The sequence below is a fragment of the Ochotona curzoniae genome, unplaced genomic scaffold, assembly GCF_017591425.1.
Source record: "Ochotona curzoniae isolate NIBS_2020 unplaced genomic scaffold, NIBS_Ocur_1.0 contig_2699, whole genome shotgun sequence".
NCBI classification, from domain to species: domain Eukaryota; kingdom Metazoa; phylum Chordata; class Mammalia; order Lagomorpha; family Ochotonidae; genus Ochotona; species Ochotona curzoniae.
In genome coordinates, this window is record NW_024465561.1 from 1319492 (window position 1) to 1345705 (window position 26214).

A 26214-nucleotide genomic window follows, 5' to 3' on the forward strand; every position below is an offset into this window, starting at 1 on the left:
ACAGACAGAAGATCTTCCTCTCTCTCTCTCTCCTCATCTCTGTATATCTAACTTTCCAATAAAAATAAACCTTTAAAAGAAAAAACTGACATGTGCACGTAGTAGCAGGAGATTGGAGGCAGGGCTCAAATCCAGTTTCTTGGATATGGAATAAGACATCACCAGCCATGTTGTTTTATATGTAAATTTTTATATTTGTTTTTATCTAGACTTACTTGACAAAAAGAGACACAGAGTGCAATTTTCATTCCACTGGCTCAAATCCTTGGGCCCCAACATGCACGAGAGGGGCCTGCGTAGTTCCAAGCTCCTGGCTTCAGCTGTCCAGGGAGTGAACCGGTGTGTGGGAGATCACGCCCACCTTACTGTCCTTCTAATGGATCTTTTAAATGCCAGGGCCTGGATGGGAGGGAGGCCTGCAGTCTGCCGAGGGCCACCTGCTTAACCTCTGGGGCAAGCCCTGTGCCTAGTGCTCTGCCCGCGTGGCCCCTTTATCTCCTCTTGGGACACTCAAGTTTGCCATGGCCATGGAGGGCCAGAGGCCCAGGGGCAGCACCACCCAGGCCCCATGGCTCCCTCTAGCTCACCTCCGGACAGGCTGTGAGCAGCCCCACCCCGCCCAGGCAGCTACCCCTGGGGGAATTGCGGCCGCCACAGGTGCAGCAGGGAACGGTTCCTCCCCTTTCACGACCAGGAGCCCAGCACAGGGTCAACAGAGCCCATCTCCGCAGGGCTGGGCCGGAAGCAGGGAGGGGCTTGGCGTGGGATCTGATGCTCCAGGACTGCTGCCGCTCACACCAACCAACGCGCTGGGAGAAGATGCCTGGGGGTCCCCATGTCCACCGAGGCCTGCCTGCCCCTTTCTTTGGCCTCTTCCTGTTGTCCCTGGCCTGCCTGGGTACGTGACCTAGGGCCAAGATGCGGGTACCGGGTGTGTGGGTGGGTGGGGTGGATGGGTGAGTGGAGGTTGGGGCAGGGGGCGGGAGGAGGAGGATGGGCAGCTGAGCAATGCACCTGCAGCAGTCCAGGCCTGTTACTGCATGCAACGTCCTAGACACAGGGGCCGCGTTCCTGAGCCAGCCAGGGTGAGGCCGCGGCAGCTCAGGGCGCCCACAGCACCGCTGCCACAGAGAGACAGCCACACAGGTCAAAATAAGGAACTTCTGAGGTCGCCCTTGACAGAGCACAGGCTGGGCAGGAAGGGGCCCTGGGGGGAGGGGAGGAAAGCCGCCCCCCTGTAGAGAAGCCAGGGCCTCTCTCTCCTCCCCCTTTCTCTTCACCACACCCGAGCTGATGGCCGGCCAGCACAGGCTGTGGCCACTCTTGATGGAGGAACCCAGGGCAGAGGGTGGCCAGCCCCACCACACCCCATCTAACCTCCCTCCCCCACTCCCGTGACTCCAGGAGGGCCCTGGAGCTCACATCTGGGTGAGTCAAAAGCCCCATGACCCGGGAAGTCAGTCGCAGGGCCTTTCCCCACCTCCTCCTCTTCCCCAGCTCCTCTTCCTCAGCCCATGGGGACTGGCCTGGAGCAGCGACCACTGCACATCCCATCTCATTCCCTCTGTGATGCCCCAGTCTCCACCTGACGAAACCCCCTCCCCTGACTCCCAGCTTGACCCCTGGGTGCACACACAAGCTCCAGAGGATGAGGGTCAGATCAAGGCCATGGCAAGGAGGGTCCAGAGAGCCAGGAATGCCCCCTACTTCACAGAGGCCTAGGTGAGGCCAGGCATCCTGCCTGACCTGGGGGACCTCAGTCAAAGTGGGGCTCAACAGAGAACCTGCCTCTAAGGTTGGGTGATGACCCAAGATCAAATGAAGGGTCCAGCTGTCACAAGGACAGAGGGAGAGGGCCTTCCTGCAGAGAGGACCAGGACCAGGCAGCTGACCCTGCAGGGGCTGTCTGGTCAGACATCCACCAACCGGCCGTTCCCTTCCCCACTCTTGCTGGGGACATCTGTGTCCTTTCTCAGGCCCTGCACTCCAGGGAAGGGCAGAGACTAGGACAGTGTTATCAGCAACCCCCAACTGACTGCTCCCTCCTCCCCCCATGCAGGCCCTGAGTGCCATGAGCTGTGGGTGCACGAGGGTCCTCCATCCATAACTGTCTACCTCGGGGAGGAGGCCCGCCTCCCCTGCAATAACAACGGCAGCAAGGACGCCAACGTCACATGGTTTCACATCCTGCCCGGCAACACCTTATGGCCCCCACAGCCCTTGGGCTGGAAAAGCAACAATGACAGTGACTGGGTCATCCACAAGGTGGGCAAGGATCACAGTGGCATGTACCGGTGCAAAGTGAAGGACGAGAAGAGGGAGAAGCAATCCTTCGGTACCTACCTCCGTGTACGTGGTAAGCAGCACCTGACCCGGGGCTCCCCTGCCGCGGTGGGCACTGGGAGGCAAGCACACATCCAGGGCCCCTGTTGGCCACAGCCTGGGAGGCTGCTCAGCCCAGAACAGACCCTCCCCCAGGCAGACAGAGGGGAGGTGGGGGAACCTAAGCGGAAGCCCCACGCCCTCCTCACAGAACCACCCCCTAGACCCTTCCTGGACATGGCAGAAGGCACCAAGAACCGCATCATCACCGCCGAGGGCATCATCCTGCTGTTCTGTGCTGTGGTGCCCGGGACGCTGCTGCTGTTCAGGGTGAGCCCCCCAGGGGACCCCCTACCCTGCCAGTCAGGCACGGACTGCTCCTCTAGGCCCAGGAGTCCTGGTGGTTTGCCCAAGACCCCACCCAAAAACGCACAGTTCCAGGGGCCCACATGAATTCATACCACAAAAGACTGAATGGTGCTGGGCCCAGGACATACACCAGCATACACTCCCCCTGCCTCCACCCCGTCATCTCCCCTGACCCAGGAGTGCAGCCACCCTCCAGCTAAGAGCAAGGTGGGGCTGCAGGTTCAACCTCCACTTGCTATACTCACATCCTACATCAGAGCACCTGCTTGGTCCTGCTTCCTGCTAACGTGCCCCAGGAGGCAGAGGAGGATGGCTTAAGTGCTTGGGTCCCTGCCACCGACCCGGATGGAGCTCCACACTCCTGGTTGTTGCAGCCATTTGGGGAGTGAACCAGTAGAAGGAATCTCTCTGCCTCTCTCTGCCTTTCAACTAAGTTAGAAGGTGGAGCTGGTATCTTCCCAGCTCTTGCAATCCATTCACCTGCCCCTCCTTAGCCACACTGCCCCCACCCCCAGGGCTGTCGTTGGACAGCAACCACCCCGGCACGTGGCCATCTGTGAAAAGCAATCTCGCTCTCCCTTCTCCCCTGCAGAAGCGGTGGCAGAACGAGAAATTCGCAGTGGACGCCCAGGATGACTACGAGGACGAAAACCTTTACGAAGTGAGTTGGAGGGGTTGGTCCTTGGCGGTTTGCCTGAGGCTTCTCCCAGGGTGTCCAACCCCAGCACACGGTGCTGACACCCCCCTGCTCCATGTCCCCAGGGCCTGAACCTCGACGACTGCTCCATGTACGAGGACATCTCGCGGGGCCTCCAGGGCACCTACCAGGACGTGGGCAGCCTCGACATCGGAGACGTGCAGCTGGAGAAGCCGTGACGGCGCTGCGTCCCCCGCGCCCTGCGCCGCCCCCTCCGCAGCGCCGCACACTCCACACTCTCCCTTGGGTTTTTTTCTGGGAAGTTCCTTGAGTCACCGCAGCGTCCCGTTCCGTCTGCTTCTCTCCAGGCCTCCCCCTCCGTCTCTCCCATCCGCTCAGGCTCCCTCCCCCGGCGGGTAATGAGCCCTTAATCGCTGCCTCTTAGGGGAGCTATCCCCGCAGCCTCGTTAGCGTCACCCCACCCCCTCCCCACTCCGACAGGGCCACTTAGCGATAATAAATCCGTCCCACTGGCACACCTCAGAGGCAGTCGTGAATCTCGGCAGTCCAGCACTCTCCTCCCCCAGCCCCAGGACACCCTTGGGACCAGGCAGGTCCATCGCTCCCACCCCCGGAGTCCGAGCACCCTTAATGACTGTTGCCCATTTAAACTCTGGAGAGGCAGACGGCCCGGCCCCAGCAGGGCCTATATCCCGATGGGGCTGGTGCTGAAGTCCCCGAGCTGGGAAACGTCACCTTCCTTGTCTGGGACATTCACACACGGGCCTGGGGTCCTGACGTGGATGGTGGGAGGGGGACCCAGGAGCGATGACAGGGTGGCTGGGACAGGGAGAGGAGACTGATGGCCAGAGAGATGGTCACGACCAAAACCAGGGAGAGGGAGCAGGAGGGGGCGCCGGCAGGTGGGGAGGGGCCAGGGGCGGAGGTGGACAGCCTGGCAGGGCCCCCCAGCAAGGGGGCGAGCCCTGGGGACGGGGACCCCCACGCGGGGCAGGCCGTCCAGCCAGGGCGCACGGGGGCGCACGGGGGCGCACGGGGGCGCACGGAGGCGCACGGCCCCTCCAGCCAGCAGCGCGGAGCCGCCCAAGCCTCAGGGGTGACGGCGGCGGACAAAGCGGAGCCCGGGCCCGGGGGGCAGAGGCGGGGTCGGGGTGGGGGCCCGGCCGGGGGGCGGGAGCGGGGCGGGCCGCGCCGGCTGCGGGCGGCGAGAAGGGGAAGGAAGCGGAGGTGCGGCGGGCGGGCGCGGGGCGCGGGCAGGAAGCGGGGAGGGGCTCCGGGAAAACGCCCCGACTTCCTGCCCCGCCGCAGCCAGGAAGCGGGAGCCGGGACGCAGGCCCCGGGATCGCCGTGCCCGACCCGACCTCGGGCGCCGCCGCCGCCGCCGCCGCGCGCGGACTCAGGTACCGACTGCGGCCGCGCCCGGCCCCTCCCTGGGCGGCAGGCCGGGAGGGAAGGGCCGGGGAAGGAGGCCGGCCGTCGCGTGCCCGCCCGCCCGCCGAAGGGCTGAGGGAGCCCGGCGGAGCCCGCAGCCGCCCCCTCCCCACACCTCCTCGGCCTCAGTGTTGCCATCTGTGAAAGGGGGCCGAGAGGAGACGCGCGCTCGTCCAGGGACCCCTGAGGCCAGGCCGGGTCCTTGTAAGGGCCTCCTCACGGCCCCGGGGCACCTCCCAGTTGGAAAGGTGGGGATTCCGACTCCCTGGGACCCAGCCGCCTGGTCTCCCCATCCCCGGGGTAGGGGACAGCTCTGCGGGAGAGACCGAGTGAAGCTGGGATTTGAACTCCCGAACACTCACGCCACCTCAGAGAGGCAAGCCCGAGAGAACGGCGCCGAGAAGCCCCAAGGGGCCGAGCGCCCTGGAGGGTGGATTTTGGAAAAGTTTTTTTCTGGGTCATTCGTGAATTCCCCCTCACCAACTCCTCCGCCCCAGGAGATGGGGGGAAATAGGGGAGCAAGCCGGAGAGAACTTTCCCCGTCTCCCCCATTGCAAAGACGGAAAGACTGAGGCCCTGGGGAGAAGCGCTGGCCCCTGGCAGCTCACGCTGCCGGTCCCAGGAGGCGTCGCGGGGGGATCCGGGCTACGAGATGTACGTGGAATCGGGGAGTCGGTCCCCGAGTTGGCGGGGAGCACCCCGACCCCCCAGAACCTGGGCTCGAGGAGGGCGGGGTCGCGCCCACAGGCTCCGCCCCGCGGCGTGTGGGGGGGCGGGGCTTCAGCCGATCAGAAGAGTAGAGATGCGGAAACCCCGGACCTCCTAGGTAGGCCAGAGCGGCCCTATCGGGCCAGCGTGGCGCGATGGAGCGCTAGAGTGGCCGGCGAGGAGGAGTCGAGTCGCCGAGGCCAGAGACTAGCAGGAGGCTGGCTAGAGCGGCCGGCGGGAGGAGTGGAGCTGGCGCGGCGAGGGAGCCTGTGGGCCGGCTAGAGCGACTGGGGCGGCGGGGGTGAGGTGGGAGGGGGATCGCGGTGCCAGCGCGCGCAGCTTTGGGTTCCAGCAGCGGCGGCGGCTTTATCTTCCCAACCCCGAGCCAGGTGAGAGACGTGGTCCTCTGAGGGTGGCCCAGCCCAGCATGCCCGGTCCGTGCACTCCGCCACGTCCCCTGGAGGATGGAAGGCCCCTGTTCAGACTCGCCACGTCCCGTGAAAGATTTGGGGCTGGTGTCGTGGACCCTGTGCACGTCTCCTCTATAGATCACGAGGTTCTGGCTCGAGGCCCGCTTCTGAAGGACCTAGGGAGTCCCTGTACGTCCGTATCACCCTCTTGAGTCGAGGAGGGGACTGTGGGCTGCGTCTCAGGACCCAACACTTATTCCTATATGAGTCTGAGCCCCTTTTAAGTCCCCAAGGGTCTCCAAAGCCGGCCGGTTTCCCTAAGAAATCCTGGCCCTCGGATCCTCCCCCTCCGCCCCCTGGGTGTCAAGTGGAATGTGGAGCTATTTACTTAACTTGACATTTGGACAGGCTCCATTTGGCTTGCATGCACCTGGTTGTCGGCAGCCTCGGGGTCGTCCGCTTGACACCTGCCGGGGCTGCACGGAGCTCCTACCCCCGTGGAGCTGTCATCCCGGCCTTGGCACCCAGGGCTCCCTCTGCTGGGTCGCAGGCCCTGCTGGGCAGCGGTCAGTACAGCTTCCCCACCCCGTGCACCCTCCCCTCCAGCATCTAGCGTCCAGTCTGCTCCTAGCTCCTGCCCTGCCCGTGAGGACCACAGCCTCCACTTAGCTGCCCACGTTGTGGCGAGGCCCTCATGGGACTCCCAGCTCTGGGTCGGATTTTGGCGTCCAGGGGTGGGAGGTAGGGATAGGTGGTCTTTGATGTATCCTGTCCCCGTGCTTTCTGAGCTGTGCTTCAGTTCCCCCTGTGGAGCTGACCTAGTGGATGTCCCTGGGTAGGTACCTGTCCCTGCTGTGTACTTGGTGCTGTGCCTGCTGGCTACTGTTGCAACACACTGTTGCATTTGCTCCAGGAGTGTGTCCCTGCTCCTAGAGACGGTGAGAGGAGCAAGCAAGGACCCCCAAGGTCCTATTTTCCATCTCCCTCATGGGGTCGGGGCAGGTTGGAAACAGAACAGCCAGGGGTGCTTCCTGCTGTGGCTGTGGCCCCCCAAAATGAGTGAAACTTTGTTTCCTTCCTGGCTTTGAAACGTCTGCCGTCTCGCTCAGCTCTTGAATTAGCCCAGCTTTCCATGGACACATCCACTTCCTGGGAAGGGCTGAAAATGATGCCCACGCGGGTGGGGTGGAACCGCAGGAAGGCAATTGGGCGCTCCAGCCGCCACGTCATTGTTGTTCCTCGGTGGGGATCAAAGTAGTAGGGAGGAGGCGTGCCCAAGGAAGGCTGGGAGAGGAGTGGGTCGCAGTTATAAATAGCTCACAGCCACCCCAACCCTCTTTCCACAGCGCCTTTGCACCTGCCACAGCTTCCTGGGGCATTGGTGTCACTCAGATTAGCAGGAGAGGAACTGGAGGGGACACAAACAGATGGGCACTGTGGGGCTCATGGGGTGGGGGTGGCCATGACATCAGGGGAGATGGCCGAGGTTGAGGAGATGGGGAAAAGAGGCGAGACTAGAGACAGATTTGAGGGTGATGGCAGGGACAGGTGGGGTGCAGGATTCAGAACCCCGCGCCCCCCCCAGGGCGCTGTCAGAGAACCGGCCCTTGTTTTTCCAGCCTGGGATGTGGGTCCCATAGGAGGTTCAGGAGAGGAAGAAGAGCCTCTGGATGGGGGGCTCCCTGAGGGAGGAGGGCCCAGTTTCATTTCTTCTGGGTTGGGGGTTGGGGGTTTGCCATCGTGACTTCCTGTGACAGGAAGTGGGGCTGGTGGGTTCGGAGGCAACATCCTGACCCCGGGCTGTCACAGAGCGGGGAGCACCCCCTCCCCTCTACCCCGTTTCTTCCCCCTCCAGGCCCTCCCTCTCCGTGCCTCCTGGCAGGTCCCCTCTGTAGCCTGCCTCTTCTGGGGACCTAAAGCTGTTCCCAGCCCAGCTTGCCGTGGCCCTGGCTCCCCGCCCTGCTGGCCTCTGAAGGGCCCTTTTGTGGCCACACAGAGGCCCCATTGAGCTGCTGGCGGCTGTTTACTCACCTTCTCACCTGGGCCAGGAATCCCTGAGTAGTCTGCAAGCCTTGGCTATCCCGCACCCTCACCCAGCGCCCCCCCCCAATCCCGCACCCTCACCCAGCGCCCCCTACCCGTTCCCCTTCCCCCCACAGCCCTGCGGCGCCCATGGAGCTGGAGGACGTGGCCCGGGCGGCGGTGAGTGGGCTGCCCCAGGGGGAGGGACCTCCGGCAGCCAAGAAAGGAGCACTGGGCGGGAGGTGGCTGAGCCCATCCCTCGTCCTCTCCCGCAGACCCCGGGGCCCCCCCGGCCTGGCCTGGTGCCCGTCAGCATCATCGGGGCTGAGGACGAGGACTTTGAGAATGAACTAGAGACGGTAAGCGGGCAGGAGGTGGGTGGGGGTGACACTTCCGTCCCAGGCCTGGGGTGGGGAGGCAGCTTCTTCCTCCTCACCTCTTCCTGGTACCTCCTTCCTCATCTCCCACACCATCCTCAGGGACCCCACTGCAGCTGGTCAACCACAGCCTTCTGCCCCAGTCCTTCTCTCTCCTGATTCTTGTCACCCCTGCCCACCTGCTGCAGCCTCTCCTCCAGCTTAGGGGGCAGTGCAAGGTACCAGGAAGGGGTAGAGATGAGCCAGGGAGTGCTCCCTCCACCCTGCTGTTCTTGACTCTCCCCTCACCCAGAACGCAGAGGAGCACAACAGCCAGTTCCAGAGCCTGGAGCAGGTGAAGCAGCGCCCAGCCCACTTGATGGCGCTCCTGCAGCACGTGGCCCTGCAGTTCGAGCCAGGACCCCTGGTAAGGGCATGACGGGGTAGACCAGGCTGGCACTGGCCAGGAGCATCAGCCCAGCCAGATGCAGAATGCTCCATGCAAAAGTTCCCCAGTGCATGGCAGAGGCCTCCAAATTCCAGTCTCACTTTGCCACTTAGTAGCTGTGAAGTGGGCCCGGGGCTACCTCTGAACAGGCTGCTTCATGAGAAGCCAGCTGGGAGGTGGGGGTCGCTGAGAAGCCCCCTTAGGCTTTGCATAGCAGGAAAGTGACTGGAAGTGAGAGTGACGAGGGCTGGATGTCATTCCCTCTGTCTCCCCCAGCTCTGCTGCCTGCACGCTGACATGCTGGGCGCCCTGGGGCCCAAAGAGGCCAAGAAGGCCTTCCTGGACTTCTGCCACAGCTTCCTGGACAAGACTGCGGTGAGAGTATCCTCCAGCAGCCCTGGACTGCCCCACTCCTGCTCGACCCGGGACAGTCACCCTGCCCCTTGCAGCCTCCACCCACCTAGGGCATGGAGAAGGTGTCCCTGCCTGCCAGGGCTGCACCGCTGTAACTCCCATATCACCCCTGTGTCACCGCTTTTCTCCTGTGCAGGCCCTACGGGTACAGGTCCCTCCCCATGTGGCTTTTGAACTTGGTAAGAGGAAGAAGAGGGGACTCCCCAGGGTGAGGGTGGGGGAACGCTTTGGTCCCAGCCCCTCCTGTGTGCCTGCAGATCGCACGCGGCCTGATCTCTTCTCCGAAGATGTCCAAAGGCGCATCGTGCAGGAGGTGGTACAGAGCCAGCAGGCAGCAGTGAGCCGGCAGCTAGAGGACTTCCGCTCCAAGCGGCTCATGGGCATGACGCCTTGGGAACAGGAGCTGGGCCAGCTGGAGGCCTGGGTGGGGCGGGACCGCACCAACTACGTGGCCCGGGAGCGGCATGTGGCTGAGCGGCTGCTGGCCCACCTAGAGGAGATGCAGTGAGTACTCCTGCCTCCCACCCCCAGCCCTGGCCAAGAGTTCTTCCTCTCTGGCTTTGGGGTTCCCTTGCAGTTTCCAGGTCCTACCCATAGTCCCAGATGGAGAGCCTCCTCCCTCAGCCTCCCCTGGTCCTCCCCAGGGGACAGCAGCCTGCAGATGCGTGCTGGGTGGAGGGACCCTGGAATTTGTTACAGACTTGTGCCTTGTCCCTTGTCCCTGCAGGCACACCATCTCCGTGGATGAGGAGCGCAGGTGAGGGAAGCAGAGACGCTGTGGGCCACATCGTGTCCTCCTCTTCCCTTGGAGCCACAAGAAGTGGCTGTGGGTCGGGAGGGAAGGCTGGCCTGGACCTGTGGAGCCTGCGGGCTGCATGCAGGACCCTCAGAGTCCCCTCCCCGCAGCGCTGCTGTGGTGGGCGCCATCAGCCTGTACATGCGTCACCTTGGGGTGAGGACCAAGAGCGGGGACAAGAAGTCAGGGAGGAACTTCTTCCGGAAAAAGGTACCCAGCCCTTTTTCTCCAAGAGACCCCATGCTCACAAGGAGCCCGTGGGCTGTGGGTGAAAACACTTGGCATCTCACCCAAGATGCCACCCCACCTCCGTCTTCCCGCAGATGATGGGGAACCGGCGGTCCGACGAGCCCCCCAAGACCAAGAAAGGGCTGAGCAGCATCCTGGATGCTGCCCGTTGGAACCGGGGTGAACCCCAGGGTGAGATGACCCCTACTTCTGCCCACCCCGCCATCTGCACCACTCATCCCAGGCCACTCCCTCACTGTCCCCCTTTTCCCTTTCAGCTCCAGACTTGCGACATCCCAAAGGCGAGGTGGACGGTAATACAGGTGTCCAGGGCTAGTGGGGAGCGGACCCTGGTTCTGAGGAGGAGGGAACTGGCCATGGTGTTCCAGGGCCTGGTGGTGCGGTCAACATCTGGGGTCTCTGGGGGCTGTGACTGTAGCTGCTACTCTTCCCCCAGGGGAGAAACCAGGCCCCATGGATCGGAAGGGAGGCCTAGGGGTGCCCTCTCGGGACCGCAATGCTGGGACTTCCAGCCAGGACACCCTTGGAGTCCCTCTGCACCCCATCCCTGGGGACAGTCCGGACCGCGAGCCAGGTGCGTCCCTGGGACAAGGCAGCAGACACCACTGCTGACACCTTACCCCCTGCTTCCCTCCCTCCAGCCTCAGCACCCCAGGGTGCTTAGATCATGAACCGCCAGCCCCACCCACTTCCCAGCTCCTTAGGGCCAAGCAACCCTCAGCAGGAGGGAGTGAGACTAGGCCCAGGTTCAAGTCCCAGCCCTGCTGCTGTGTCATCTGAGCACTCAATTCCCTCTCTGGGCCCCCCCACTCTTCTCTTAGTAGGGTTAGTCCCAGCTCCTCTCTGCTGCCATGGGGTTGCAGTCTGGATGGGTGAGGGCTCTGCTGCCAGGACCAGGGCCTGCAGAGCAAGAGGCAGGGCTCTGACCAGCTCTTGCCCCTCTCCTCCGCCCTGCAGGTGTCGACAGCCCCCAAGAGGTGGGCGACCTTCCCCAGCAGGGCCTAACAAGCCTGGAGCCCCTAGTACCCCTGGACAGCACAGAAGAGGGTGCTGACACGGAGAGGTACCTGGACCAAAGCTGGGAGGGTTTATCTGCTTATCAAGGAGGGTGTGTGGGTGTTGCCTCTGCGTTTGCACCTGCCTGCCCCTTGCCATCTTCCTCCTCCTCACTGCCAGCTGCTGTCTTTCTGCTCTCCCATCTTCATCATTTCCCCCTCCCCTGTCCTGGCCCCCCACTTTGCTCTCCCTCCTCTCTGGCCAGGCTCTCTGCCCCTCGCCCCTTCTCCTTTTCTTTTCCCCCCTTCCCCTCCTCTCTTCAGCCCAAACCCCGCAGCCTCGCTCTGCTCCTAGTGTCCCCTCCCAATGCCCCCTGCTCTGTGCCCAGAGGCCTTGTGCTCCTCACTGTGGGGGGCCCTGCCCCCTGCCTGTCCTTGTGCTGCTCCTGGTGCCCCCACCCCAATGCCCCCCTGCTCCATGCCTGGGGGCCCTGTCCCCCTCACCATGGGGGGGGCTCTGCCCCCTGCCTGTCCTTGTGCTGCTGCTTTGGGGCCCCCTTGGCAGGTGGGAGGGATGGGATCTTCCCCGGGCCCACCTCTGACCCTGTGCCCCTCTCTCCCCAGAAGGTGGAAGAGGTGGGTGTCTGGGCCCTGGGTCGGGGGAGGGCTAGCCCCTCCCCCATTTCTCCCAGCCCCTCCCCTCCCCACATGGCCAACCCCTCCCCTTCCCCCTACCATGAGGGGTGCTAGGGACATCATCCTCCCAGTTGAAGAGCTAAGTATGGGAATCCTGCCCACCCCATCTCGCCCCCATCCCTTACCCCTGCCTCAGGGAGGGAGGGGTCAGGCCATGCTCCCCCTGGGGTGCCCCCCTCTTCCTCTTCCCCTTCCTGGCCCCTACCACCCCAGTACCCCTAAAATTCCACTAGCCTTCCTGACACATCTCTCTTCTGTTGCATGTTTGATCCCTGTCCTGGTCTGTCCCCATCCCTGTCCTCATTTCTCCCGATCCCTGTCCTGGTCTGTCCCCGTCCCTGTCCTGGTCTGTCCCTGTGCTGGTCTGTCCCTGTCCTGATTTCTCCCCTTCCCTGTCCTGGTCTGTCCCTGTGCTGGTCTGTCCCCGTCCCTGTCCTGGTCTGTCCCTGTGCTGGTCTGTCCCCGTCCCTGTCCTGGTCTGTCCCCGTCCCTGTCCTGGTCTGTCCCCATCCCTGTCCTGGTCTCTCCCCATCCCTGTCCTGGTCTGTCCCCGTCCCTGTCCTGGTCTGTCCCTGTGCTGGTCTGTCCCCGTCCCTGTCCTGATTTCTCCCCTTCCCTGTCCTGGCCTGTCCCTGTCCCTGTCCTGGTCCCTGTCTCTGTCCCTTTCCTTGTTTCTGTCCCTGTCTTCATCCCTGCTGTGATCTCTTTGTCCTGGCCTCTGCCTGACTGTGTCCTTGGCCTCGGGGTCTAGGCTGTCAGGGCGTCTGGGGCGCTCAGAGAGCCTGCGGGTGAGTGACCGCCGCCGGCCTTCCCGGGGCAGCCTCGGGGCTAAGGGCCGGGGTGGGGGCCGTTCCCGGAGCGACGTGGACATGGACCCCAGCTCTGCCGCGGCCGTGCTAGGCCCTGCCCGACGAGCCACGTACGTCACTTCCCCGTCCGTTCATCTGTCCGTCCACTGAGGCAGCTGGAGAGTTAGGGAGGGGGTTGTAGCAGCCACCAGATGCTGAGGCCTGGAGGGGGTGCTCCTGTCTAGAGACCCTGGGGACATAAAAGGCCAAGGCCACAGAGAGGTTGGAGGCTGCTTCCTGGGCTGCCCCAAGTGGGCTGCTAACAGGGCCTCTGTCCACAGCCCTGAGCCTGGCGAAGAAGGCGAGCCAGGAAGGTCAGGACTGGAGCTAGAACCAGAAGAGCCCCCTGGCTGGCGTGAGCTCGTGCCCCTGGACACCCTGCACAACCTGCCCAAGAGCCAGGTGAAACGGCAGGAGGTCATCAGTGGTGAGTGCCACCCCACAGAGGAAGAAAGCTGCTGGTTCACGTTCACACTCCATTATGGCCACTAGAGTCCAGGGCTGGGCCAGGCCACAGCCAGGAGCCCGAAACTCCATCCAGGTGACAGGGGCCCAAGGACCTTGGCTGTCCTCCACTGCTTCCCCAGGTGACGTGGCAAAGAGCTGGTTCAGAAGCAGGGCAGCCAGGACTCAAACTGCTGTGCCACACCACCAGCCTCCAAAATGAGCATCCTTTAATTCCACTTTGCATAAGTGGCTCTCTTTAAGTATTTATTTATTTGCTTAACTTGAAAAAGAGAGAAAGACGGCCTTCACGCACCCAGTTCACTCCCTAAATGCCCATAGCAGCTGAGGTTGGGCCTGTCTGAAGCCAGGAGCTAAGAGCTCCACCAGGGTTTCCCGTGTACTGCTGTCCAGGGTGTGTGTTCATCAGCAGGAACCAGGATCAAGATCAGAGCCAGACCCAGCAGACGCGAGGCACCCCCATGTACCACGCCCCTCCCTAATCTTGCAGAATGATCACCGGGAGCAGTGCCGTCTCCTGGGCAGTGAGGCGGGGAGGGCATGTGGCTTTTGTCTGGATTGTTTTCCGTTTTCTCGTGGGAAGGAGACGGACAGTAAAAGCTGAAAGCCACACTTCTTTCAAAACACAGAAAGCTCGACTGAGGGTTGCCTGACAGGCCACTGAGCAGTCAGAGTTTTTAGGGTATGGGGTGACTACTTTTGGGGTCACAGACTTCAGCAGGACATAATAAACAGAAGCAGTGCTCTCTGATGCAGCTTTGTGGAATGATGGAAATGTCCAGCTTGGTCATCTCCAGGGCAGGTGACCTGAGAGGTACCTGAGAGCTGAATTTGTGCATTGCGTCCTCTTTTACTTGAGTCACACGTGCAGAGGTGTGTGTGGCTCGCAGCTGCCGCGCTTGACAACACAGTACATTCCCTCAGCGGGGGGCACGTCCTGCACGCAGCATCGTGCCTCTGGTCTCCAGGGCTTCCGGCGGTGCCCAGGACTGAAGCCACGGACTTGTGCCAGAGGCAGGAGCAGAACCTGGGACTGGGAAAGCCTGGAGAGTTAAACCTGGCACGTGCTTGGCCTAGAACTTGATTGTTAAGATGCGTGACGAACAGGCAGAGGGGCACCCTTGCCACCCTGGCTGGCTGCACTACAGAAAGGGAAAGGTGGCCTGTGGAGGCTTTTCGAAGCTAATTAAGGGGACAGAATGGCTCCACGCCCAAGCCTGCCTCTGAGGCTGCCCCGGTACAGGGTCCCAGCCCACTTTGGTGCCCCCCCCCCCCCCAGAGCTGCTGGTGACCGAGGCGGCCCACGTGCGCATGCTGCGGGTACTCCACGACCTCTTCTACCAGCCCATGGCCGAAGGGGGCTTCTTCCCGCTGGAGGAGCTGCAGAACATCTTCCCCAGCCTCGACGAGCTCATCGACGTGCACTGTGAGTGCAGAGCCGGCCCCCCACCTGCCTGAGCTCCCCCTCCACCCAGACCTCACAGAGTAACTGCCCCCTTTCTCTCACCGCACCCCACAGCTCTGTTCCTGGATCGTCTTATGAAGCGGAGACAAGAGAGTGGCTACCTCATTGAGGAGATCGGAGACGTGTTGCTAGCCCGGGTGCGGCCACTGCCCGTCCTACCCATCCCCCCCCAACCCCAAACCCTGCTCTTGCCAATCCCACCTGACAAGCCTCCTCCGGCCTCACTGTCCCGCAGTTCGATGGTACAGAGGGCTCCTGGTTCCAGAAGATCTCCTCCCGCTTCTGCAGCCGCCAGTCATTTGCCTTAGAGCAGCTCAAAGTCAAACAGCGCAAGGAGCCTCGCTTTTGTGCCTTTGTGCAGGTATGGGATCTGCAGCCCCGGGAACCCCCACTTCATCCCACCCCATCCACGCCCGCCCTATAGCTGAAGGGGCTGGACCCCGAGTCCAAGGAGAGCCTCAGGCTCAGGCCGCCCAGCACTGGCTGCTTCCTCGCAGGAAGCCGAGAGCCGCCCACGGTGCCGGCGCCTGCAGCTGAAGGACATGATCCCCACCGAGATGCAACGGCTGACCAAGTATCCCCTGCTGCTGCAGAGCATCGGGCAGAACACAGGTACCCCACTCCCCGACCAGGCCCCACGCCCGCGGGCACCCCACTCCCCGACCAGGCCCCACGCCCGCAGGCACCCCACTCCCCAGCCAGGCCCCACGCCCGCAGGCACCCCACTCCCTAGTGCCCTGTGCCCCTCAGGGCACCCCCTGCACCCCCTCCCCTGGCCAGGAGCTTCCAGGGTGGGAAGGCTCACTGGTTGGCCACTCCTTTGACTTGCAGAAGAGCCCGCGGAACGGGAGAAGGTGGAGAAGGCGGCTGAGTGCTGCCGTGAGATCCTCCACCATGTCAACCAAGCCGTGCGCGAAATGGAGGACCTGCTGGTGAGCCAGGGCGGGGAAGTGCATGCACGGGGCTGTGTGTGCTTGTGCCTGGCCTGGCCCTGTAACATTCCTGTTTTCTTTTTCCAGCGACTCAAGGATTACCAGCGGCGTTTGGATTTGTCCCACCTGAGGCAGAGCAGCGACCCCATGCTGAGCGAGTTCAAAGTGGGTGCCACCTGCCTTTCCCTTCCCCTCCCACCCTGCCCTTGTGGTATGGCTCCCGGGGAGCTCTGAGCCCTTCACCTCATTGCCAGTGGGGTACCCACCAAGACCCCTGATGAAGGCATACCGCAGGATCACCCCCATTGTCCTCCCACCCCTAGAACCTGGACATCACCAAGAAGAGGCTGGTGCATGAGGGGCCCCTGGTATGGCGGGTGACAAAGGATAAGGCCGTAGGTGAGTGCGGGCTGGCAGTGGGGACAGCCTGGGGATGGAGGCCCGGCGGGGTCAGGCAGCCAAGCAGGTGCTGAGTGTCTGCTGGACCTGCCCGCAGAGGTACATGTGCTGTTGCTGGACGACCTGCTGCTGCTTCTGCAGCGCCAGGATGAGCGGCTGCTGCTCAAGTCTCACAGCCGGACGCTCACGCCCACACCCGACGGCAAGACGATGCTGCGGCCAGTGCTACGGCTCACCTCCGCCATGACCCGCGAGGTGGCCACCGGTGAGCTGAGGGAGTGTGGCCTGTGCTGAGGAGGGGCTGGGTGGGGCCATGTGGGCTGTCAGATTGACAGGAAGGGGTGGCAGGTGCTTGTGTGAGAGCGGGGCCAGCTCCCCTCTGTGTTCTGTGTTGAAAACCCCCAGCTGCTGCTGGGAAACGGAGGGAAGTAGGGGTGGAAGCATGCCAAGAAGCCACCCCAGGGCCAGTGGAAGTGCCGGACGGTGGGTGGCTGGAGGCGCTCCTTGGGTAGAGGCCCCTGGGGAATTTGCTGCGTGATGGTGGACGAAGCTCTGAGGCTTAGCAAAGTTGAGGGAGGCTTCCCTAGCCCCCCCACCTGTGCTCAAAGAGAGGTGCACATTGGGGTACCTGGCACTCAGCCGATCCCCCCACCTCCCCCAACAGACCACAAAGCCTTCTACGTCATTTTTACCTGGGACCAGGAGGCACAAATATACGAGCTGGTGGCGCAGACCGTATCAGAACGGAAGAAGTGAGGGCTTCCCTGGGGGTTGTTGGGCTAGAGGGGTGGAGGTGGGAAACCCTAAGAGGATGGGGCAGGGGTGTGGGTGCTGACGGCCTTGGGGCTCTGCCTGCCTCCCAGCTGGTGCACCCTCATCACGGAGACTGCCGGCTGCCTGAAGGTCCCTGCCCCGGCTTCTCGTCCCAAGTCCCGACCTAGTCCAAGCAGGTGAGAGGGGCCAGGGACCTGGTGCCCCAGCCCTGTTGCATGAGTGTACCTGTTCCCAGACCTCTTTGTCAGCTCCCCTCCCATCTCCAGCCTCAACCCATCTCTCCTGAACTTCCCTGACCCTCCCACCTCCACCTCTCTCTGTCCCTGACGTTGCTCCTCCCGCACGGGGCCAGGGGTGTGGGGTCACCTAGCACTTCCTCCCCCTAGCACCCGAGAGCCCCCGCTCAATAGCTCCGAGAATGGCAACAGTGGCGGAGAGATCCCAGCCACAGATGGTGAGACCAGACAGGGTTGGTGGGAGGCGAGTGGGGCCTCGGGCACTGGGGTGATGAGAAGTAACCGGCCATGCACCCTTCCTGGCCTGTCTCCCCAGCAGCCAGGACTGAGAGACTCCTCAGCGACCTCCTGCCCTTCAGCCGACCCGGCCGTGAGGGCCAGCTCGCTGCCATGGCCCTCCAGAAAGGTAAGCCCAACCCTGCTCCCCCAGGCTGTTCTGGAGCTAAAGAGAAACTAGCTGGAAGACCAGTACACCCCACTTGCCATGCCCCTCTTCTCCCTCTGTGCCTCTTGCTAAGTTTAGCTCCCCTAGGCACATCAATCTTTTGAGCCCTCTCTCACCCTGGTACACACACACACACACACACACACACACACACACACACACACACGCACCTCTTTTGCATCCGTGGCATCCCACCCAAGACCCTGGCTTGTCTGACCTCGTCCCCTTTGGCCCCTGTCAGTGCATTCCCTGAAGCAACTGCTGTGTCCCGTGGAGGAAGACAGTGGAGCAGGGCCTCCCCAGGAAGGGGATGGGGTCCCAGGAGGTGGCCCCCTGAGCCCAGCACAGATGCAGGATATCCAAGAGAAGCTGCTTAGCCTGGAGGAGAACATCCGGCAGCTGGAGGTGTGTGTGGGGTGTGGCTGGGGCGGGCCTGGCGGGGGTCAGAGTGGACCTGGAACTAGTAGGGGTGTGGCCAGGAGCTAGCTGGATCCCCGGTGGGCCCCTCCTCAACAGACTGTCCCCAGCAGGAATTGGAGGAGGAGGTATGCCGCCTGCGACCCCTCCTGTCTCAGCTTGGGGGGCACCATGTCCCCCAACCTGGCTGCACCTGAGGACCCTGCCCAGACAGGTGAGGGGTGGAGGGGCCAGACCTTGGGCTGCCCTGGGAGTGGGTACCGAGGCACTCCCTTGCTTGCATGCCATGCAGCTCCTGCTCCTGACCTCCCTCTCCTTGATTCCGACTGTGTCCGCCCCCCACCCTGTCTCCCTTCTGCATTGCACAGGCCTTTCACAAAGAGAAGAAGTGGGGCGCGGACACCAAGGGCTACCCCAGCCTCGCAGCTGCCGCCTGCCGCATCTCACACCCGGGTCCGAGCACACGGAGCAGCGCTGCCTCGGGCCCACCATGCGTGGGATGGGCCGACAGGGGCCCCCCCATGCCCCCTGCCTTCCGCTTGGGGGACTCAGGGCTTCGTTCTGGGGTCATCCACGACCCCCTTTCCCAGGTTGTCTCAGTATTGCCTGTGGGGAGCACCCTTCCATCCCCCACTCCCAAGTGCCTTTGCTCTGTTTTTATACCCGGAATTGGAGGTTTATTTTTTAATATATATTATCTAAGGAAGACTCTGGTCTTGTGAGCCTAGGACTGGGCGTGCTGCCCAGGCCCCTCTAGGCTGTCTGACATCCACTCTCAGGCTCTGCCCTGTTATTTGCTCCTCTGGGCACTCCTGAGGCAACCACACACACACATCCCAGGTGTATGGAAGTCTTCCCCCAGCCTTTATCCCAGCCCCTACCCCTGAGCCCTCCTATCACCCACAACACTGGGCTCCCCATCTCTCCTTTTATTTTTGTAGTAAACTCTGGAGGTGGCGGGGGAGGGACATGGGGAGCTGGGACAGAGGGGGGCCCTTCCTGGGTGGGGGCTGGGGGCGGGGTTATTGCTCTGAGCTCCCTATCCCAGGGGGGCCTGTGGGGAAAGGGTCTGGAGTGGGCTGGGCACAGGGGTCCGACACGGCCGCACAAACACGCAGGTCACAGCACGGGGATGGGCGGGCAGGCTGGGCGCCGTATTGCACTTGAGGAGTGGAGCCAGGCAGGGCCCCCTCCAACTGGAGCCTGGGGAGAGGGGCTGGAGGCCATCATGTTGCCTCCCCTCTGTGAGGGGGCTGAGACCCCACCCTGGGGTTGGGGAAAGAGACTGGGGCAGTGACATGCCCGGCCCAGGGAACAGGGCCATGGGCCAAGCCTGGGCATTGGTGGGCATCGAGCACACAGTGGTGGGCAGGCACCCGGGGCCCCGCCTCCCAGGGTCCACCAGCCTTCGCCTGCTCAGCTACCGGCACCCCCTTTTCCCGCCTTGGCTTTGGGGGGCACCAGGAGGCCCTCGTCGCCCTCGCTGTCGGAGCTGCAGCCGCTGACATCAGTAATCTCCAGCTCAGAATCGCTGTCTTCCTTCCCACCCAGCGTGGCTTCCGGGCCTGTAGCCCCTGGCAGTGCCAGGCGGGGGGCTGCTGCCAGGCCCGAGGGACGCTCGGGACCCAGGCTCTCCCCTGGTGTGGCCAGGAGGGGTGTAGTCGCGGGGCCACTTCCTGCCCCTGCTCCTGTCGAGGGCAGATGGCCCAGAGAACTGGCCAGAGGGTTGGGGTAGAAGTGGGGGGGGTATAAGGAGGGGGGCAACTTGGGGAAGGGACTTGCGAGGTATGGGTTAAAGTTCCAGGGGTACTCGGGAAAGGTGCGGCTGTAGGGACCCAGCAGACCAGGGGGCTTGGAATAGCCAGTGGCACCTGGGGAGGAGGGCATGGTTCAGGCTGAGGCCCTCCACCATTGGGGCCTGCTGGTGCTGCCTCCCCCTTCCTGGTGTCCTTCCCTTCGTCCCTCCCCACTCATCCATCAGCCCCCTTGGGAGCCCCAAAGCCCCCCTCCCTGTGTTCCCCTCATGTCCCCCTGGCTATTAAATGAGCACACCCTGGCCTTGGGTCTCCTCCCAACCTGCTATCTGCTCACCCTCTCCCCGCCCCCCCATCCCCTCACCAGAGCCCAGGAATGGGAAAGGGCTGTCCAGACGAAGCTTGTCCGTCTCGGGGGTGAAGAGCGGTGTCCGGGCCCCGTGCTCTCCCAGGCGCGGGGCAGAGAAGAGGGTCTGCAGAGTCTGGAGAGGAAGCAGGGGCACTGCAGCTCAGACTCCTGGGTCTCCCTGGGCGGGGCCTTCACAGTGTGCCCTCACCCAGACTCACCTCAGGGGTGAGGGGAGGAGCATCTGGCCCGGGGGTCCCAGCGAAGGGACTGGGGGTCAGCAGGAGTGGGGATCCCGTGGCAGCGGCAGCCACATCCAGCAGCGGATAATTGACGAGCACAACTTTGCTGAAGTTGAACTTGTAGGTGAACCTCTTCCCCTTGGTCTTGTGGAGAATCCGCTTGTTGTAGTAGTAGCTGTGGGGAGAGGGAGTAGGAGCAGGAGGATGCTGGGGGCCTCAAGGCCTACGGACAGCCAAGGGCAGGGCCTTGGGCACAGCATGTTGGCTCCCCAAAGTTCCATAACCAAACCTCTAGGGCAAGGAAGGGCTCAGGAGCTGGCAGCGTGCCCTGTCAGGAGAAATCCCAGCAACCACGGGAGGAGGGGGCAGGCAACCTCAGGGACTGGCAGGAGCGGACAGGGCAGGAATCCAGGCTCCAGCCCCTGCTTACCGAAGCGCTCGGCTCAGCTTGTCATAATTCATGTGCGGCTTGCACTTGCGGATGCCCCACAGCCGGGCTACCTCATCAGGGTCCTTGATGACAAACTCGCCGTAGTCCCCCTGCCACGCGATGACGCCCTGGTACTCCTCCTTCTGCAGCAGCTCCAGGATGAAGTGCCACAGCTGGATCTGCCTGGAGCCGGGGGATGACTCCGGTTTGTAGGCCCAATCCGGGAAGGCAAACCCTGAGGAGGGGAGGCAGGCAGTGGCCCTAGGGTCAGGATTCCCCTGCTGGGGCTGTGGCTCCTGCTGGACTCAGCATCCCAGGAGGTGGCCATGGCATTGGGAGGACCCCACTGCTGTACATGCAGGACAGAATATGCAGATCCACTCTCCCTGCTGCCCTGTCCTGCTCACAAGGTCTCTGGCCCATCCTGTGCCCTGAGCCACCCCTGGCACTGGCGGTCTTTCTCCTCCCTGGTCTGTGCTCCCTAGTCCATCCTCCCATCCCACCCTCACATGTCCTGGCTGGCCTGTGTGCACATGAGTTCCCTATGTCTTCAGATGCACTTGTGTCTTTCACAACCCCCACATCCTTTCCCAGGCTCAGCCGTGTGACAGCACCATTTGGAACAGGCTGTGTCCACGCAGATGTGTGCATATGAGTACATGTGTGTGCACACACTTTCGTGCCCCCAGCAGGTGACATCACAGACATCCGCCCACCAGACACCCGTAGGCTGCCCCAGACCTAACTCATCTGTCACCACACATACAAGAAAACCTCCAACCCCAAAACGTCGGGGTCCCTAGCCACACAGCCGCATGAGGCGACAGGAGTCCAAAGAAGCAAAGAACACAGTGTGAGGGACATGGCGAATGTGGCGCTGACACATTGATCCAATGGGGGGACACACAGGTGACAGTGCACATGGCCCTGGCTCACGCAGAACAGTGTCTTGGGCTCCATGTCCACATATACCCAAGACCAGATGCAGCTGGGATGGAGAGTCTCACCAGCCCCTCAGCCTTACCCCCATCCACAGACTCGGACCCTGAATCCAGCTTCTCCGTGAACTCCTATGCCACGTCCTCCCTCCTTCCTGCTTGGCACCCCCAGACCCAGGTATGAACAGGCAGCAGGATTTGTCTGTAATGAGCTGAGTGGTGTGGAAAGGCAGAGGGCTGCGGACGGAGGCTGCAGAGGGTGCTGAGCCAAGAGGCCAGGCTCCTACATCCCCTGGCACATGGCCACAGGGCAGTCCCATGGACTCAGGGGCAGGAGGTGGGGTCCCACTATGCAGCCTTGTCCCTGAAGGGGTGTTTTGGTTTTTTGTTTTTTTAATCTCAAGCTACCGAGGCTTTTCTCACCACAGAGGACGGAGCTCATTTAAGACTGGCTCTGACCCATTCCACACCCAGTACACATCCTCCCCGGGAAAGCAGCTGCATCTCAGACGTCCTCAGGACCCCAACCTAACTGTGAAACCCACCGAACAAACACCGGCGTGCTCCGGCTTGTCAGCCAGGAAGGGACTCCCAGCCTTGGCGGCAGGTGTACACGTGTAGCACCATAGTCCCACACACACTCAGTCCTGCACACAGACCCCAACACCAGAGCCCAGGAAGCACCACTCATACAGCCCTGCATGCTCCAGGATGACCATTTGGAAAGCCACACATCCCACCACAGTCAGGTGAGGCCGCCTCACCCTCACTGGGTGACTTGCTGGGCACCTCCATCCCAGAGATCTTTGGACTACCCAGGTGTGCACACACAAGCAGGCACCAGTTCTCACAAAAGCAGCACTGAGCAGACACACCCAGCATCCCCTCTGTCTGAAATGAGACCCCAAGCTACTCCAGCCCCTCCCTCCATTACACACATGTGCACACACACAGGGTCCATCGTGTGCCTTCAGCTCACAAACAGCCCAGCCAGCGTCACTGTCCCCCTCCCCCCTTCAGAGCATCCACTCCCAGCTGGGTGTCCTCGTGCTGCTCCTGACCTGGCTCTGGGGCCCACCTCCCCTTCACCTCCCCAACGCCTCCCTGCCTGCAGGGTCCCCAAAGGGCGCAGGCTGAGGAGGACCCGGAGCCTGAGGCTCCTGCATCCTCATCTCCCTCCGACTTGGGCCCCTCCCGCAGCAGGCAGGTGGCGGGGAAAACGTGGCCGGGAAGTTTTTCCGCCAAGTTTTCACCAAGACATTTTTATTCTGGGGGCTCTGACCAAGACCAGGGGAGAAGCAATCGCGTAGGAAACAAGAAGTGACACACAGTGGGGTACCGAGAGAATCGGGTGCGGCTGCTCCCCACTCCCTTCCCGGGTGAACCTGGGGAAGGGGAGGTCCGGGCGGGCCAGTTACCGGGGGTCCAGAGAGCCGGCAGGGCAGGCGGGGCGAAGAGCAGGTCGGAGACGCAGCTACAGTCCATGGTGGAGCCGGCCCTGCAGAGGCCGCGACAGACGGCGGGGACGGGGCAAGCGGGAGAGATAGACTCGGGTCAGTGGCCAAGGGTGTCGCCCTACCGGGTCAGGCACCCCACACCCCGCACCCCCAGTGCCGCCCAGCCGCCAAATCCCTCCCGCAGCCAGCCCTCGGTCCCGCTCGCTCGCCAGGTCCCTTCCGTCTCAGCCTGTCCTTCCTGCAGCCTCTTCCTCCCTCTGGTCCGCGGCCACTGACCACGCCGCCCCGACCTCCACGCGCGCTCCTTGCCACGCGCCCACCGTGCCCGCACGGCCCTGCTGCCATCCCTCCGACCGCGCCTCTCGCCCGACCTCGAGCTCCCTCCGTCCGTCTTGGGCTGCCCCAGATCTCGCTCTTCTCCTTCGGAAAACTAGCCCCGGCGCAGCCCCGCTCCCCTCCGTCGGCTCCCGCCGCAGCCTGGAACAGGCTGGAGTGGGCAGTGGCCCTTCCCGGAGGGGCAGGTGCAGCCTCTGTCCTCCCTGCCTTGCCCCCTACCAGCCCCGCGCCGCCGCAAACCTGCTGTCTAGCCGGAGACCCCGGCCATGCGCCTCCGCCTCCTCCCTCAGAAGCCCCCCCCAAGACTAGGGTGGACCCCCACCAATCCCGCCTACATCACCGGGACCCCCATTCTTGGTTCCCTCCTTACCCCTTCCTCAGCCCCTCGCGCACCGACTCCCCTCTCTCCCACACAGCCACTACCCCCTGGCACCCCCTCTTTGAGACACATCCTGCCCAGCCCCCGCGGGGCCACTCCCCTCAGATTCCCAGCCCCTTCCCCCATCCACCCACCCCACCCCCTCAGACGTCACCTCTCCCAGCACTTTGGTGGACCCTCTGAGCCCCTCAAGATGCCCACCCCGTCAAAGTCCCTTAAACAGAGGTGCCTTCCTCACCCAGGCTCTGCCATCCCCTCCCCACAAGCCCCACTTCACCCCGATGCAGGCCAGGCCTTGTCCCCTGGGCATCTCCCCACAGACGCCCCAGCGCTTTCCCCCAGCCCTGGCAACCCGCTGGACCCCCCTCCCTCTTCCCAACAGTCCAAGGCAGGGCCACCAGACCCCTGTGCCTGCCTCTGTCCCCTCCCCTGCATCTCGGGCGCCCTGTCTGCCGCCCCCACCAGCCCACTCCCCACCTGTCTCTCCCACCATCTCCCTCCAACCTGGGGGTTCCTCCCCTCTCTGTCCCTCTGCTCCTCACGCTCTGGTCTCCTAGCCTTACCCCTCTTGCTGCGTCTGCCCTACCTCCCGTCCCTGCTTTCTCCCTCCCCGTCTCTCCCTCTCTGTACCGTCTCTGTCTCTGGCTCCCCCCCACCATCTCTGTGCCGGTCCATCACCCCCTCCCCCGCACTCTCTCTCCCGGCCTCCCTGGGTCCCCCTCCCTCCTCCACCCCCCCCCCCGTGCACCCCCACCCCCATTGGCCCCTCTCATTTCCGTGTTGGTTTTGATTTCTCTTCCCGACGCTTTCAACTCCCCGCCGCCTCCTCCGGACACGTTATAACGAGGAGCCGTGGGATCGGCGCTCCGGGCCCTGCTCCCACGCTCCCCCCGCCGTCTCGCGCGTCTCTAGGTCTCTGCAGTCACCCTGCCCATCTCCGGGCCTGCCTGTGACCCGCGTCGGCCCCTTGCGCTGGGTCCCCTTGCCCGTCCCGGCTGCCCTGGGCCGCCACGCATCTCTGGGTCCCCACCTCTCACGGGGCTCCGTGCCCGCATCCCTAGGGCTCAGGGCTCGCTGCCTCTCCTTCTGTCTCCGGTACCCCTCTCACACCCTTCTCGGGGAGCCTGTCTCGGGGTGTCCCGGTACCCACACCCCGTCTCTGCGTCTCTAACCTCCCCCCATTCAGTGTCCGCCTCTTGGGGCCCCTTTGATCTCGTCCTGCCCCTGGCGCCCCCCTGGCCCCATTGATCGTCCATCGACCCATGGTGGGAGCCGGCCTCAGGGCCCGGGGCTGCAGGGGCAGGCAGGGGCCTGGCGGGTGGCTGGACAGACAGACGGACTGAAGGCCCAGCCCGTGGCTGTGGCGGGGGAGCCGCTGCAGCCTCAGCCCCGCCCCGCCGGCCCGCACGGTGCGGATGGGGACTCCGGGCGAGCTTTAATTTTTAATTTTATTTTGCTTCCTCCACCCCCCCTCACCCCCCATCTCCACCGCCCGCAGCCATGGCACTGGATGTGTGCATGTGAGCCGAGCAGTGTGGAGAGGGGCTGGGCTGAAACAGGCTGCCTTCCTCCTTGCCAAGTAGAGCCACACAGACCTGCACACCAGCCCTGGCATACACACCACCACGTCCCACAACCCAATACACACACACACACACACACAACAGGATCACAGCCCACCACGTCCCACAACCCATCACTCAGACCCACACACAATAGGATCACAGCCTAGACACACAGGTCCACAACACATTCACCAGCACTGTCACATAGGATATCAGCAGTCACACATGTACATGGACACACAACTCTGCACAGATGCATACCAATTAAACCCAGGACTGACACTGACACACAACCACCTCCCATGTCTCACAGAGACCTGTCATCACACAGCCACAGGGTCACACACTGGGACCATGTCACGCAGCCACGCCAGAAAGACAACAGCACGCAGGCACACACGGGCAGGTGCTACAGACCCTCGCACGTGGACCAGACAGGTGTACACAAGAGTCAGATGGCCTGCACACACACACACACACGCAGATTGCACTCCAGACATGGCTGGCACAGCCGGGAGCCTACCCTGTAGCTGCACAGGGAAAGCTCGAGGCACACATGGCTCCTTCTGCCCTGTCCCTCTGTCTGACTGTCCCCCTATGCTTCTATCAACTCCTCAGTCAGGCGCGTGTGTGTGTGTGTGTGTGTGTGTGTGTGCAGGGGGCGAGCACCAGTGCCAGGCCTCCTTTTGTTGCTGCCTCTCCAGGGTGTCTCTCTGGGTCTGGTCCTCTCTCCTCTTCCTGGCTGTCTCCGTCTCTGTATCTCTCTCTATCCATGTCTCCCTGTCTCTGTCTCCTCACCCCCCTGGGCTGGGGTTTAACCAGTTGTTTTGATTCGTCTAAGCTGAGCTGGCCGCCTCCGGAGCTGCCTCGGGCCTCACATCCCCCCACCCACAAGCCCCTTCATCCCTCACC

General features: G+C 63.0%; 3 protein-coding genes across 8 annotated transcripts; 2 read left to right on the forward strand and 1 right to left on the reverse strand.

Annotated features, from left to right (window-relative positions):
- Window positions 1–745: 745 nt before the first annotated feature.
- CD79A (CD79a molecule) lies at window positions 746–3871 on the forward strand. Of its 2 annotated transcripts, none has more exons than XM_040976218.1 (5): window positions 746–898; window positions 2060–2245; window positions 2534–2652; window positions 3284–3352; window positions 3454–3871. In XM_040976218.1, the coding sequence occupies exons 1-5, from the start codon at window positions 772–774 to the stop codon at window positions 3565–3567; spliced, it is 615 nt and encodes a 204-aa protein (XP_040832152.1). In that variant the 5' UTR covers window positions 746–771; the 3' UTR covers window positions 3568–3871. The 2 variants fall into 2 exon arrangements, with proteins under 2 accessions (XP_040832152.1, XP_040832151.1); XM_040976217.1 differs by having other exon boundaries at window positions 751–898; window positions 2060–2356.
- A 1947-nt stretch (window positions 3872–5818) lies between these two features.
- ARHGEF1 (Rho guanine nucleotide exchange factor 1) lies at window positions 5819–18561 on the forward strand. Of its 5 annotated transcripts, XM_040976167.1 has the most exons (31): window positions 5819–7956; window positions 8058–8100; window positions 8196–8279; window positions 8590–8703; window positions 9001–9099; window positions 9275–9317; window positions 9396–9642; window positions 9866–9895; window positions 10045–10144; window positions 10258–10354; window positions 10441–10485; window positions 10620–10757; window positions 11141–11246; window positions 11803–11814; window positions 12626–12793; window positions 13004–13149; window positions 14467–14613; window positions 14707–14789; window positions 14888–15013; window positions 15150–15264; window positions 15484–15584; window positions 15672–15749; window positions 15908–15983; window positions 16081–16248; window positions 16648–16735; window positions 16847–16933; window positions 17144–17211; window positions 17310–17399; window positions 17680–17843; window positions 17969–18069; window positions 18224–18561. In XM_040976167.1, exons 2-30 carry the CDS (start codon window positions 8071–8073, stop codon window positions 18050–18052), a joined length of 2934 nt encoding a protein of 977 aa, XP_040832101.1. In that variant the 5' UTR covers window positions 5819–7956; window positions 8058–8070; the 3' UTR covers window positions 18053–18069; window positions 18224–18561. The 5 variants fall into 5 exon arrangements, with proteins under 5 accessions (XP_040832101.1, XP_040832100.1, XP_040832102.1 ...); XM_040976166.1 differs by having other exon boundaries at window positions 5819–8100; XM_040976168.1 differs by having other exon boundaries at window positions 5819–8100; window positions 17313–17399.
- A 710-nt stretch (window positions 18562–19271) lies between these two features.
- On the reverse strand, window positions 19272–23050 carry ERFL (ETS repressor factor like). The gene is made up of 5 exons (XM_040976211.1): window positions 22984–23050; window positions 20628–20862; window positions 20177–20372; window positions 19974–20091; window positions 19272–19726 (listed from the first exon to the last, which is right to left on the reverse strand). Exons 1-5 carry the CDS (start codon window positions 23048–23050, stop codon window positions 19272–19274), a joined length of 1071 nt encoding a protein of 356 aa, XP_040832145.1.
- Between the last annotated feature and the right edge of the window lie 3164 nt (window positions 23051–26214).

Excerpts from the sequence above, each read along its gene's own strand:
- CD79A (XM_040976217.1), top strand. The coding sequence starts at position 772 with ATGCTCCAGGACTGCTGCCGCTCACACCAACCAACGCGCTGGGAGAAG. Across the intron at positions 899-2,059 it reads GTTGTCCCTGGCCTGCCTGG|GCCCTGAGTGCCATGAGCTG; the intron begins GTACGTGACCTA and ends CCCCCCATGCAG. Across the intron at positions 2,653-3,283 it reads GGACGCTGCTGCTGTTCAGG|AAGCGGTGGCAGAACGAGAA; the intron begins GTGAGCCCCCCA and ends TCTCCCCTGCAG.
- ERFL (XM_040976211.1), bottom strand. The coding sequence starts at position 23,050 with ATGGACTGTAGCTGCGTCTCCGACCTGCTCTTCGCCCCGCCTGCCCTG. Across the intron at positions 20,863-22,983 it reads GCCGGCTCTCTGGACCCCCG|GGTTTGCCTTCCCGGATTGG; the intron begins GTAACTGGCCCG and ends TCCCCTCCTCAG. Across the intron at positions 19,727-19,973 it reads TTTCCCATTCCTGGGCTCTG|GTGCCACTGGCTATTCCAAG; the intron begins GTGAGGGGATGG and ends CCTCCTCCCCAG.
- ARHGEF1 (XM_040976166.1), top strand. The coding sequence starts at position 8,071 with ATGGAGCTGGAGGACGTGGCCCGGGCGGCG. Across the intron at positions 8,101-8,195 it reads AGGACGTGGCCCGGGCGGCG|ACCCCGGGGCCCCCCCGGCC; the intron begins GTGAGTGGGCTG and ends CCTCTCCCGCAG. Across the intron at positions 16,934-17,143 it reads TCCCGACCTAGTCCAAGCAG|CACCCGAGAGCCCCCGCTCA; the intron begins GTGAGAGGGGCC and ends TCCTCCCCCTAG.